This window comes from Panthera uncia, chromosome A2 (assembly GCF_023721935.1).
Source record: "Panthera uncia isolate 11264 chromosome A2, Puncia_PCG_1.0, whole genome shotgun sequence".
NCBI lineage: Eukaryota > Metazoa > Chordata > Mammalia > Carnivora > Felidae > Panthera > Panthera uncia.
Window position 1 is genome coordinate 156123676 of NC_064816.1, and position 14059 is coordinate 156137734.

Sequence of the window (14059 nt, forward strand, 5' to 3'; positions counted from 1 at the left end):
ATATTATACTGGCAGATGTAGCCTTGCTATTCCTTGAAGCTCAGTTGAAAGTATTTTATTTGGTGATGCAAATGAACCTGTTTATTGGCCATAAGGATCCAGCAGTCGCCAGGGCTGAGAAGTTACTGTTCTTGCCTTACAAAGCCAAACTTTAACATTTTAACTGCTACGCTTTTAATAATAAAACCATAAAAACTGAGTTTCCGGGAAAGTTCGTATTTTTTTTCTTTTTTAAAAGCTCACTCTGTTATGGCGACATTCTCATTTAGAGAATAGCAATTTTTAATTTTTAACTATCAAACGTTCACCACTTGACCAAAATAGATTTTCAGGTATAGCTCCAGTCTAAAGATAGTTTGTATGCTCAAGAGCAGGTGCCCCAACAGGATGGTTCTCATACTTTTATGATTTAGTGTTACTTTGACCGTTACGGGCATTGACTTGATTCATTGGTTGAAATACAGGCTCGGGAGGATTTTCATTCACGTCGAGCATGTTCGAACTGAGGGCTGTGCTAGGAACTCAGGATTGTGTGGTTGTCTTAACTGTAACACCCACGACCTCCATAATAACACTCGGCTCTCTCCTGTTCATCGGCACAGACGCAGCAAACCGCAACCTCAATAATCCGAGACTGTAGACTTCGCTTTTGGTCCTAACACAGGCCACATGAGACGTAAGCCGCTTCACCTCGTTAGCCACAAGTGCTATGTCTGCAAATGACGGACGTCTCTTCGTCGCAGATTTGTGCCTCTCGGTCACTCGTCGTAACGCACCGGCTCGCTCCGGCCGGTCTGGCTCTCGCACTCCGCCCATCGCCACCTTTCCAAACTGGGCTGTCTTCCCGCCGGCGCGCCTCCCGTCGCGCGGTGCCCGCTAACCGGGCCCTCAGGAAGAGAGGCGCTCCCGGGAACGAGCCCTGGGTTGGGGCTGGGTCCTAAGCTCCGCTCCGACAGATACAGCCTCTGGGGGTAAGCGAGAAACCAGAAGCCTCGGGCGCCGCACCTCCACCGCCGGGGCGGAAGTGGCCGCCGGGGCCGGCAGGGGGCGCGCTGCGGCGGCGGGCGGGCGGCGCGGGCCTGCGGCGCGTCTAGGCCGGAGCCGTTTCCAGGGTGCGCTCGGTGGCCACAAAGCGCCAGCTGAGGGGCCGCTGCGGGCCGAGCGCCGCTGAGCCTGCCCGCCTCCTAAGCTTCACCGGCCGGCCGCCGTGCCTCCGCTGCGTCCCGGCGCCCCGAGCAGCCGCGCGAGTCCGGGCAGGGAAGGCAGAGCCGGGCGGGCGCCGCCTGCGGAGAGACCCGGGGCCGGCCTGCGTGGGGCCGCGCGCGGCGGCGGCGGCGGCGGCGGCAGCGGCAGCGGCGACGACGACGACGACTCCGGCCCGGGCCGGACAGCGCAGGGCCATGGCCGAGGCGGCCCCGGCTCCGGTAAGAGCGGCCCGCGTGCCGAGCGCTGCGAGCCCGGGACGGTCTGGGCGCCTAGGGCTCGGCGCCGCGGACCCGCGGGAGGGGAGGAGGTCGGGTCGCCCGGCCTGTCAGGCGCGGGGCCCCGGCGCAAGGGCGCTCCCGGGGTCCCGCCGGCGGGGAAGGGCCTGAGGCGCCGAGTGGGGACACCGACGCCGAACTCCGGCCCGGGACGGCGGCGCCCCCTCCCCCATCGTGCGGTCCCGGCGCCTCGGGTGCGAGGCCCGGGGCTCCTCCTTCCCATTCGGACGTTTAGAGCCGAGAGCGCGTCTTCCGCTAATGAAAGAGGAATGAGCGAAGAGGGGCTCCTCCCGCTCGGTGTCAGCCCCGCCACTGCCCGCCAGACGCGCGGCCGGCAGGAAGCTTGGTTGGGTGTTTCCATCAGCGTTCTCCGGCTCCGGCAGCCGTCCGCACAGAATCACGTTCGGGGCCGTCCGCCTGAGCCCCGCGCGGCCGCGGATGCGGCGGGCACGGTGGCCCCCGGGCGGGACGAAGGGCTGCGTGAGCGCCGGGGTCCCCAGCGCCCGGTAGATGACAACGCGCGCCACCCTAGGCCCGCCGTCTGTGCTGCTGCTGAACGACTGGTGCGGGTTCCGAGGACCAGATAGCCTTAGACGTGTTTATTCATCCCGCGGCTATTTCCCGCAGGCCGGCAGCGAGCCAGGCCCTCTCCCAGTTGCTAGGGCCGCGGAGGTGACCCACGTAGTCCCTGCGCACAAGAGCCCCGTAGAAGGAGCAGGGACCGGCCCAGTAGCATAGGACTGACACGGACGCCGTGCATTTTGTCAGCCAGGAAGCCTTTGGTCGCCCCAAGGAGAGCCGTTTTAGTGAGTCAGGAAACAGAATGGGCAATGGAGTATCTGGAAAGTGAGGAGGAAAAGAGGGAGCAGGTAGCAATGGGGTGGGGAGTAGGGTAGAGAGGAACGCAGTGTCTGCCCTTGGATCTGTTTTCCTTTTTTTTTTTTTTTTTTTTACCAGGGTAAAGATGATCAAGCCTCAATGCCAACCCTATTTAATAGAAATAAAGTGGAAGCTACATAAATTTTCTAGTGCTGGCATTTAAAAAGTGCAAACAAATAGATGAATTTAATTTTAATATATTTTATTTAATCCAAAGCATACAGAATATTTCAGTGTGTAACCAATATTGAGAATGTTTTTTCTGGGGGGCAGGGGACGCCTGGGTGGCTCAGTCGATTAAGGATCTGACTGCTGGTTTTGGCTCAGGTCATGATCGCCTGGTTTTGTGAGTTCAAACCCCCTCCCCGCCCCCCCCCATCTGACTCTTAGGCTCTGCACTGGCTGCTTAAGATTTTCTCTCTCCCTCTGCCCCTCCCCCACGTGCACTGTCTCTCAAATAAACTTAAAAAAATTTTTTTAGAATTTTAGAGCACACACTAGTCGGGGGAGGGGGAGAGAGGCAGAGGGAGAATCCCAAGCAGGCTCCATGCTCAGTGCACAGCCTGAGCCAGAGGCAGACCTGAATCTCAGGACCCTGAGATCGTCACCTGAGCCAAAACCAGGAGTCAGATGCTCAACCCACTGAGCCACCCCAGGTGCTCCCAATATTAAGAACTTACTAATGAAGTTTTCCATTTTCCCCCCTCATACTAAGTCTGCAGAATCTGGTGTGTGTTTTAAACTTCCAGCGCGTCCCAGTCACAATACCCACATTTCAAGTGCTAATAGCCACATGTGGTTCCCATATTGAATGGTGCGGGTCTGTCTTTACCGAGAAGAATTAGGAGACATTGAACTACTGACCATAAAAAAGAGAAAAGAACAATGTCCCTAAAAGTGTGGAAAGCGTTGGCATTCAGAGCATAAGTGGAGAGATTAGTTTTAAATAGGATGCGTGCAACCTTTTCCTGGGGGAAGGAAGGAAGAAAGCATGGATTAAGCTACTGATGAGTTTGAAGTGAGAAGCCAGTGTAATAGGAGAAAGTTGAGAGAGTTGCAGGCCACTCTTTCTTCTCAAAGTAGGAGGCCATGTTGTCCCCTGAGGTTGAGAGGGCCTGCAGTGGACAAGGGTCTCACTGCCCCACGTGTGCTCTCTGAACCACCAGCATCTGCATCACCCGGCAGCTTGGTAAAAATGCAGAATCTCAATTTTCCTCCCAGGCCTGCTGAATCAAAGTCTGCATTTTTATTTCTTAGTTTATTTATTGTAGAGAGAGAACGCGCGCGCGTGCAAGCGAGCAAGCACGAGTGGGGGGGGGGGGGGGAGAGATGGAGAGAGAGAATCCTAAGCGGGCTCCACACTGTCAGCGCTGAGCCAGATGCGGGGCCGATCTCATGACCTGAGCTGAAATCAAGAGTTGGAGGCTCAACCGTCCAAGTCTGCCTTTTAACGAGATCTGCAGATGATTCTCGGGCACGTTAGTTTGAGAAGCGTTGTACTAAAAGTTTAAGGGGTGTGCGGGGGGTTGCAGTGGCTACTATATGGAATGGGAAGAAAAGTGTAGGGGGCACCAGGCAATGTTGAGTTCCTGCTGAGCTTAGAGACTACTGGTGTGGGGTGACACCAGTTTTCCCTGTCGTGTGACTTCCTTTAGTAGGGTTTACCAGCTTGCTTACAGGAACAGAGAAGGAACAGTTAGACTGATTCAGAGCTGGAGCCGGGGAGCGGGTTGTCCAATTCGTAGAGTCGCAAGGCTTTGTGGAGGTCATTCTGGTCCAATCTCCCCTATGTTGTAGGATCTTTCTTTCTTTCTTTCTTTCTTTCTTTCTTTCTTTCTTTAATTTTGGAGAGAGAGAGAGAGAGACCGACCATGAGCTGGGGAGAGGGGCAGAGAGAGAGAAAATATTTTAATGTTTTATTTATTTTTGATAGAGCGCAAGTGGGGGAGGGGCAGAGAGAGGAGAACAGAGGATCCGAAGCAGGATCTGCACTGACAGCAGTGAGCCCCGTGTAGGGATCGAACCCAAGAACCGCAAGATCATGACCTGAGCTGAAGTCGGATGATGAGAGAGAAAATCTTAAGCAGGCTCCACGCTCAGCGGGGGCTGTGTCTCATGACCCTGGGATCATGACCTGAGACAAAAGCAAGAGCTGGACACTCAACAGACTGACCCACCTAGGTTCCCTGGAATTTCTTTTTTTTAATATTCATTTTATTTCACAGCATTTTCAGTGATGGGGCAGCCTGGTATTTTCTTGGAAAGATCTAGTTTCAAAAATTATTTATGTAGGACAGAGTTTGCCTGCCTGAAAATTCCATGTTCTAGTTCTGCCCTCTGGAATAAATGCAATATAATATTTAAAATATTAAACATTAAATAAAAAATGATAATGTTCTGGGGGCACCTGGGTGGCTTAGTCAGTTAAGTGTCCGACTTCAGCTCAGGTCATGATCTCACGGTTCGTGAGTTCAAGCCCTACATTGGGCTCTCTGCTGCTCTGCTCTCAGCAAAGATTCAGATCCTCTGACCCCCTCTCTCTTTGCCCCCCCTCCCTGCTCTCTTGCACATGCATCCTCTCTCTCAAAAATAAGTAAACGTTGGGGCGCCTGGGTGGCTCAGTCGGTTAAGCATCCGACTTCGGCTCAGGTCATGATCTCGCGGTCCGTGAGTTCAAGCCCCGCGTCGGGCTCTGTGCCGACAGGTCAGAGCCTGGAGCCTGTTTTGGATTCTGTGTCTCCCTCTCTCTCTGACCCTCCCCTGTTCATGCTCTGTCTCTCCCTGTCTCAAAAATAAATAAACGTTAAAAAAAATGTTTTTTTAAATAAAATAAACGTTAAAAAAAATTTTAATTAAGGGGGCTCCCGGGTGGCTCAGTCGGTTAATCATCCGACTTTGGCTCGGGTCATGATCTTGCGGGTTTGAGGGTTCGAGCCCTGCGTCGGACTCTGTGCTGACAGCTCAGAGCTTGGAACTGCTTCAGATTCTGTGTCTCCTTCTCTCTCTGCCCCTGCCCCTCCTGCTCGCTCTCTCTCTCTGTCTCTCTCTCAAAAATGAATAAACATTTAAAACATTAAAAAAAATTTTAATTGAAAAAAGTCTGTTCTGCCTAACGTTTTAGAACCATCAAATATTTGAAAATATGTTTTCTCCATACTCAATGCTCTCAGCTTTTTAAAGTATTACAGAATGGTACGGTTGAGGTTCGTAAGCAGGGTGGTGGACAGGGCTGGAGCATAAATCAATAAAGGATTTATCAGAGGGCAGTGAGTTCAGAGGAACCTAGAAAGATCTGGTGCACGTAGGCCTTTTCCAGAAATAGAGGATGCAGCAGCAACCCGAGCCTCTGGACAATTGGCTCTACAGCGTAACACCCCAGGGGATAGGCCAGGCTGGTTCTGAATCCAGTGTCCCTCACTGACTTCATTCATCCCTGAACCGCCAAAGCGGTCCTCTTGGCTTTTGCTGCTGACGAGCACCATAAAGATGAAGCTTTTGCAGGCAGTGCTAAAACTGTATTTAGATGAATCACAGCTGGTTAACCAGCTAACCAGTCCTTCTTTGATTTTAGTTTGGCTTAGGTTCCTTCCAACACTCAGTGTCTTGTCTCCTCTCTCCACCGCGTACAGACTTCTGAATGGGACTCTGAATGCCTTACCTCCCTGCAGCCCCTTCCTCTTCCCACGCCCCCGGCAGCAAACGAGGCCCATCTGCAGACGGCAGCCATCTCCCTGTGGACGGTGGTGGCAGCCGTGCAGGCCATTGAGAGAAAGGTGGAGGTCCACAGCCGGCGCCTCCTGCACCTGGAAGGACGGACGGGGACGGCGGAGAAGAAGCTGGCCAGCTGTGAAAAGACAGTGGCTGATCTCGGGAACCAGCTGGAGGGCAAGTGGGCCGTGCTGGGGACCCTGCTGCAGGAGTACGGGCTGCTGCAGAGGCGGCTGGAGAACTTGGAGAACCTGCTGAGAAACCGAAACTTCTGGATCCTGCGACTGCCGCCGGGGATCAAAGGGGATATCCCAAAGGTAATTCCCTCGCCCCTTCTGGGTGGAAAGTGGTACCACTAGTCCATAGACTAGGAGTAAGGGATCCTGTTGGCCAGTCAGGCTAAAGGAGCGATTAAGTTGGGTTTTGTTCATCTATTTGGGAAACATTTCACGTTCAATTTAGCTGTGATTTGAATTGAAGTGTCCGACTGAAGATTAGAAACCTCTTTCCAATTCAGAGTTGGCTACCTGGCAGATTTTGTTTTTCTCTTCAGCTTTCTCCTGTCCTTTATCTCCGAGTCCCTTTTGTCTTTGTTAACCTGTCTGCTTCGTTCTTGGTGCGGAAGCTAAATTAAATATCATTTCAGTCGGCCCTTATGAATTTGTTGGTAATTCTGGTGAAAGGAGGAGTCTGGGGGAAGAGCTGGCAAGTAGATGGTTTGGGGCTCTCCGTAGGCCTAGGATTGGCATGATCCTGCCCTTTAGTACCCTTTACGGAAGTATGTTGTGGGGCTAGGGCCCGGCCCTTCTGCAGGGAGTGGCCCATACACCAGAAGAAAATAAACTTCATTCTTAATCTATGGAACATAGCCTCGAGGCATCTGGTTTTCCTGAGCACGTACTGTCTACTGAATATCTATATCCTGGAGGCACAGCACTGAACAATTCATGTAAGCTTCTCTGGAGCTTAAATTTTAGTGGAGAAAGACAGAAAATATAAACAGACAAGAATATAAATCCCTTTAGGTGCAAGTAGATTAAAAAAAGTGCTATTCGGTGATTTAGTTCTTGGTGGGTTTTCAGAGCAGCTCTCATAAAGGTGCTAATATTTAGGCTGAGACTGAATGACAGGAAGGACGCAGCTGTGAGAAGATCTGAGGAAGAACTTTCTAGGCGGTGACGATGCCCCGTGCAAAGTCCCGAAGACAAACAAACGTGGAACACTGAAGGCAAGGGGAAACCCATTAGCTGGTATGCGGTGAAAACAGGCCTGTGCCTAGAGAAATGGATGAGGTCACGTCATTTAGGGCAGTGTTTTTCAGCACTGACTGTACATAGGAATCACCCGAGGGCTTTTTCCATTTTGGTGGGCATCACACCGAGAGATTCTGATTTAGTGGGTCCTGGATGAGGCTAAAACACAAATCTTAACAGCTCTGTGGTGGGGTCTAATGTGCAACCGGGGCTGTGAATCACTGATGTAGGGGTCTGAGACCAAGGTGAGGAATTGGTTTTATCTTGGGTATAATGGAAAGAAATTGAGGGTATTAAGCAGAGGAGTTCTATCTGGTTGATATTTTAAATTTTTTTTTTTTCAACGTTTTTTATTTATTTTTGGGACAGAGAGAGACAGAGCATGAACGGGGGAGGGGCAGAGAGAGAGGGAGACACAGAATCGGAAACAGGCTCCAGGCTCCGAGCCATCAGCCCAGAGCCTGACGCGGGGCTCGAACTCACGGACCGCGAGATCGTGACCTGGCTGAAGCCGGACGCTTAACCGACTGCGCCACCCAGGCACCCCAATCTGGTTGATATTTTGAACAAATCACTTTGCTCCGTAGGAGACGGATCAGGTTGGTAGGAATAGAGGCAGGGAGAAAACAAGAGGCAGCTGCAATAGTGGGAGGGATGAGAGTGGCTTGGGTGAGGGTAGCCGTGGTGGAGACGGATAGTGGGCAGATTCTGGACTTTTGGCGGAGATGCTGGGTAGAAGTCACGGATGGGAATTTGGTAATGAAGAACAACGATAATTTTAAATTTAGTGTGTGATAATTTACATAGAACTTGTTCTAAGTGCTTTGGTTATTTTCATAGGAACCCTAACTTGCCCAAGATCATTTAGTTACTAAATATAAGTAATAGAGTAGTATTGCAACCCAGCTGGCTCCAGAGCATATGCTCTTAACCACCTTAGGTTTACTGACTGTTAGGCTTTTGGCTCCAAGAACCCGATGGATGGTGGTGACATTTACTGAGATGGGGACTATCTTGAGGAGTGGGAAGGAATTAGGAGCTCTCTTTTGGCAGTATTAGGTTTGAGGTGCCCGTGATACAGTCAGGAGAGATGTTAAGTGGTCCCCGCGGCTCAGAGCAGAGTAATATTTGGCAGTCATGGGTGCACAGACCCTGTTGAAAGTCCTGAGACTGGAGGTGATTGCCTCAGGAGAAAGCATGGCGAAGCAGGGAGAAGAGTCCAAGGACCATGCTCCAGGGGCAGGCAGAGCTGGCAAAGGAGACCAAAAGGAGTGGCCAGCGAGATGGAAACAAGATAGGAGTGTATGTGGCATCACAGGACGAGGAGGAAAAGCATTCAAGGAGAAAGCTGTCATTTGGATTGCATGTCACTGAGAGGTCTAGAAAGATGCAGACAGAGTATGGTTTGGCAACACAGACCTGGCCGGAGACCTTGCTAAGACGCGGGGCATAGAAGTCTGGGAAGGGCAGGTTGAAGAGTGAGTGGGAAGGGAGAAAAGGGAGAGAATGATGACCGATGCCTCTTTCCAGGTTTGCAGGGAGGGATATCAGAGTCAGCATCTGATAGAGAACCTTCCCCAGTGTGTTTTACTTGTGTGTCTGGAGCCCCTCCAGGAGTTCTTTGGGATAATTTATACTTAGTATTGCCATAAGATTAGTAGAAAAGGTAAGTTAAAGTGTGCACCCATTGTCTTACCTAGATAAATGGGTAATGTTTAAACTCTCCATCTTAAACTCCAAAATCGTATAGAAGATAATGTGATATTTCTTTAAGATATCTTCATAAAGTTAGAACATATTAGAGATTTATTAGCTTTAAATATGGGAAGCAAAATTTGCATTTTTGCTTTGTTGAAAATACTCTTCTTATTCTGTCTTTATTATTTTTTTTATGTTTGTTTATTTCTTTTTGAGAGAGAGAGAGAGAGAGCTGGGGAAGGGCAGGAGAGAGAATCCCAAGCAGGCTTCTCACTGTCAGCACAGAGCCTGACTCAGGGCTCAAACTCACGAACCATGAGATCATGACCTGAGCCAAAATCAAGAGTCGGACACTTACTGACTGAACCCCTCCCCCCCGCCCCCGCCACCAGGTGACCCTGTCCTTACTTCTGAGTGCCAAGTTCAGAATAATCTTCCCTCAGTTTTCTTCTTACTTTCAATTCTAAACTGTGGTAAAATGTGCACAACCTAAAATGTACCATTTTCGCCGCGTTTAAATGCCCAGTTTAGTGGTACTCAGTACATTCACGTCACTGTGCAACTACCAACACCATCCATCTCCAGAACTTCCCAAACTGAAACTCTGTCTCCATTAAACGCTAATCCCCCAGCCCCTCTGCCCCGGCCCCTGGCGCCCACCATTCTGCTTTCTGTCTCTGTGAATTTGACTCTTCGGAGTCCCTCATATAAATGAGATCATACACTATTTGTCCTTCCGCGACTGGCTTATTTCTCTCAGCACAACATCTTCCAGGTTCACCCATGTTGTATCAGCATTTCCGTTTTAAGGCTGAATACTCCACTTCTCTCAGAATTTTAAAGGCATCGGTCCTTTGTCTCATAACATCGAATGCCATTGATGATAAACCTGAATACCAAATCAATTCCAAATTAATATATCTGCATTAATTCCAAATGAACACCAAATCCGTTTACAAGAAATCTGTTCTCTAGAATCTTCCCATTTGTACTTGGTTTTTTTTTTTTGTACTTGTTTTTCTAAAACGTGTTGAGGGTGTGTCTTCGTGTAGGTCTTTTAACATTTGTGTCACACACTTGGTGTTCTCTTTCATTCGGAAGATGGGTGTCTTGTTCGGCCCTGGAAACTTTTCTTCCATAATCCTGTTTGTAGAATATTTCATCCCCATTTCTCCTGTTTTTTCTGGAACTACCATCTGACTCATGGTGGGTTGTGATCTTTGTCTCTAACTTTCCCTTCCTATTATTCACCTTTTTCTGTTTTTTATTTCAAAAGAATTTTTTTATGTTTATTTTTGAGAGAGAGAAAGGGCGTGAGCGGGGAAGGGGCAGAGAAAGAGGGAGACACAGAATCTGAAGCAGGCTCCAGGTTCTGAGCTGTCAGCACAGAGCCCGACAGGGCTCAAACTCATGAACTGTGAGATCATGACCCGAGCTGAAATCAGACACTTAAGCGACTGAGCCACCCAAGCACCCCCTATTCGCCTTAAAAAAATTTTTTTTATTAAAAAAAAATGTTTTTTGATGTTTATTTACCTTTGAGACAGAGAGCGTGAGCGGGGGAGAGGCAGGGAGAGAGTGAGACACAGAATCTGAAGCAAGCTCCAGGCTCTGAGCTGTCAGCACAGAGCCCGACGCGGGGCTTGAAGCCACGAGTCATGAGATTGTGACCTGTGCTGAAGCTGGTCGCCCAACCGACTGAGTCACCCAGGTGCCCCTCACCTTTAAAAATTTTTTTTTAAGTTTGTTTATTTATTTAAAAAAGAATTTTTAACATTTATTTGTTATTGAGAGACAGAGACAGAGCACAAGCATGGGAGGGGCAGAGAGAGGAGGAGACACAGAATCTGAAACAGGCTCCAGGCTCTGAGCTGTCATCACAGAGCCTGATGCGGGGCTCGAACTCACAAACTGCCAAGATCATGACCTGAGCTGAAATCGGACGCCCAACTGACTGAGCCACCCAGGCGCCCCATATTTATTTATTTATTTAGAGAGCGCACGCATGTGCAAGTGGGGGGAGGGAGAGAGAGAGAATCCCAAGCAGGCTCCGCACTGTCAGTGCAGAACCTGATGCAGGGATCAAACCCACGATCCATGAGATCCTGACCTGAGCTGAAATCAAGAGTCAGATGCTTAACTGACTGAGCCACCCAGGAGCCTCTTGTTCATCTTTTTAGAGTTTCATCACCTTCCTTTCCAGCCTTTCTCATTTTTATTTTAAAAATTACATATTTAGGGGCGCCTGGGTGTGGCTCAGTTGGTTGAGTGACCGGCTTCAGCACAGGTCATGATTTCATGGTTCATGGGTTCGAGCCCCACGTCGGGCTCTGTGCTGACAGCTTGGAGCCTGGACCCTGCTTTGGATTCTGTGTCTCCCTCTCTCTCTCTGCTCCTCCCCCACTCACGCTCTGTCTTTCTCTCTCAAAAATAAATAAACATTTAAAAAAAATTACATATTTAATTTTCAAGAATAGTTATTTCTATCTCCTTTTTTTGAAGCAACCTGAATTTATTTAAATGGATGTGATATTCAAATGTCTCTGGGAATATGTATTAGAGGCGTGTTTGATTTGTTCATTGTTTTTTTGTTTTTGTTTTTTTTTCATGTTTGTTTATTTTTGAGACAGAGAAAGACAGAGAATGAATGGGAGAGGGTCAGAGAGAGGGAGACACAGTCTGAAGCAGGCTCCAGGCTCTGAGCTGTCAGCACAGAGCCCGACGCGGGGCTCAAACTCACGGACTGTGAGATCATGACGTGAGCCGAAGTCGGATGCTTAACCGACTGAGCCACCCAGATGCCCCTGTTCATTGCTTTTCTTCTAGGATCGTTTGTAGTGTTTGTGTATCCTCACAGCATCATTTTTTTAATATTGAGTAAACCTAGGTTGTGTATCCATAAGTGACAGGCTCAACTGATTAATAGGTTAATGACAGGAAGCTGGCATGTCTCCTCGGCCACTGTGTGAGTCTGTTTAACCAAAAGATCTTTCCTTTACAGCAGAGAGCTGCCTCCATTGATGCTAGACATAGTTGGGCTTTGCTTTGAGGTGCCCTGGTGAGGAGCAAGTAGGGGGTGCAGGGATCACCCAGAGACCAGGAGGGAAGCGGTACTCTGTGTCATCACATGCCCCCTGGAAGTGCATGCTGTCTCCAGGCGGGCTGGACTGTTAGATGTCCTTAGAGGTGATGTCCGCCGTTTCAGCTCTGGGGTAAACGCTGCCGCTTCCTCCCTCTGCCAGGGCAGTGGAGGGGTCCCTGCTAGTCCCAAGATAGACCTTCAAACTGCAACCCATAATCACTTTTCTTCCCACTCATTCATTGTCTCTGCCAGCTTTGAGCTTGGAAATCTCTGGATTCTTCAACTGCAGTCTGTCCTTCGCGGAGTCGCGGAGCTGCGGCTTCCTCTTACACCCTGGACCCCAGAGTGTGCCCATCGTTTGGGTCTCGGTGCGAAACTCATCAAAAACTCTGGTCTAGTGATGGCTTCTCCTTATTCTTGGCATTGCTTTAGATTTATGGGGCGTCTAGGTGGCTCAGTTAAGTGTCTGACTTCGGCTTAGGTCATGATCTCGTGGTTCATGAGATCAAGCCCTGCATTGGGCTCTGTGCTCCCAGTGAGGAGCCTGCTTTGGATTCTCTGTCTCCCTCTCTCTCTGCCCCTCCCCTCCTCAAAAATAAAAAAAAATTAAAAGAAAAAAGATTTAGTCCCTGCTGATCTTATTTACTGTCATTTCAGTAGAACTCAGGGAGGGAAGGAAGATACATATGTGTTTAGTTCATAGCCTTGAACCAGAATCCCATCCTGATCCTTTTTTTTTTTAATCATTATTTTGTCATGTGTTTTTGTTGTAAGGTGTCACAAATCTTTTGTGTAGTGACATTAGATACAATTATGTCATCTACACTTGCCCTCACCCTGGCTTCAGGTGCTGAGCAAGTGTAAAGTAAGTAATTTAAAGTTCTAGCCCCTAAAGAACAAAATTTCTAGTTGGAAAATGAAGCAATTAGAAAATAAACCCAGTTGCCTCATAGTATTGTATAGACCTTTGACTCTTAATGGGTATGTTAAGTTTATGAAAATAAATATGTATGGTTTTCATTGAAATTTTTCAACATTTTTTTTTTTTTTTTTTTTTTTTTGGGACAGAGAGAGAAAGAGCATGAACGGGGGAGGGGCAGAGAGAGAGGGAGACACAGAATCGGAAACAGGCTCCAGGCTCCGAGCCATCAGCCCAGAGCCTGACGCGGGGCTCAAACTCACGGACCGCGAGATCGTGACCTGGCTGAAGTCGGACGCTTAACCGACTGCGCCACCCAGGCGCCCCTTCATTGAATTTTTTAATTTTGGGAAAAAAGTGTGTGTGTGTGTGTGTGTGTGTGTGTGTGTGTGTGTGTGTGTGTATAGTAGATACCAGAAATGTTTCTTCTTCTCTGATCTTATAGCATCCTGTTTTTATTTTACGGGTGGTGTAATATCTCTCAAATCTTTGTGGGAATACTAGTTAGGAGGTGGTGGTGGTTTGTTTTTGTTTTTTAAATTCTGTTGCCTGGGTATTTGTTTCCTTCCACATTTTCCTCCCTCATTTTAGTCTTTCTTGTTCAAGTGGCTGACTTTGCTAAATGGGCATTGACACTTAGTGCTTAGCTTGTATTTCAGAATTTAACTACAGGAAGCTGTCCAGTGACAGGAGGGTGAGCTAGCCTTATGACCAGCTAGATGCCAGAATGAGGTGATAGTGCCCATACTAGGTACCTTAAATTCCCCAGGAAACTCTTATACTTCATTACAGAAGAACCTTCCAGTTTTCACCTAGGGAAAAGTGCCTAGCTTTGGATGAAACGTTGCCAGAGGGTGGGGGGATTCTGTTCTGCATATGACCATTCCCTACATGAAGCCCGAGCTCCCAACTCGGCAGGCTTCATCATTGTTCTCTGAAAGTAATCTCCGGTCTTCCATGCTTACATGTTTTTCCTGTTCCCATTAGGCCTGTTAATAACCCGCCAGAGCCCCATCTCTTCTAGACTCATCCCAGCCCT

At 49.0% G+C, this 14059-nt stretch overlaps 1 protein-coding gene across 1 annotated transcript in view; it reads left to right on the plus strand.

Moving 5' to 3' along the window:
* The first annotated feature begins 955 nt into the window (after positions 1-955).
* Positions 956-14059, plus strand: part of ZNF398 (zinc finger protein 398) — a 31579-nt gene continuing 18475 nt past the window's right edge. The window contains exons 1-2 of the mRNA XM_049642060.1: positions 956-1424; positions 5990-6385. Coding sequence (XP_049498017.1) covers positions 1401-1424; positions 5990-6385 — 420 coding nt within the window. The 5' untranslated portion in view covers positions 956-1400. The remainder of the gene's footprint in view (positions 1425-5989; positions 6386-14059) is intronic.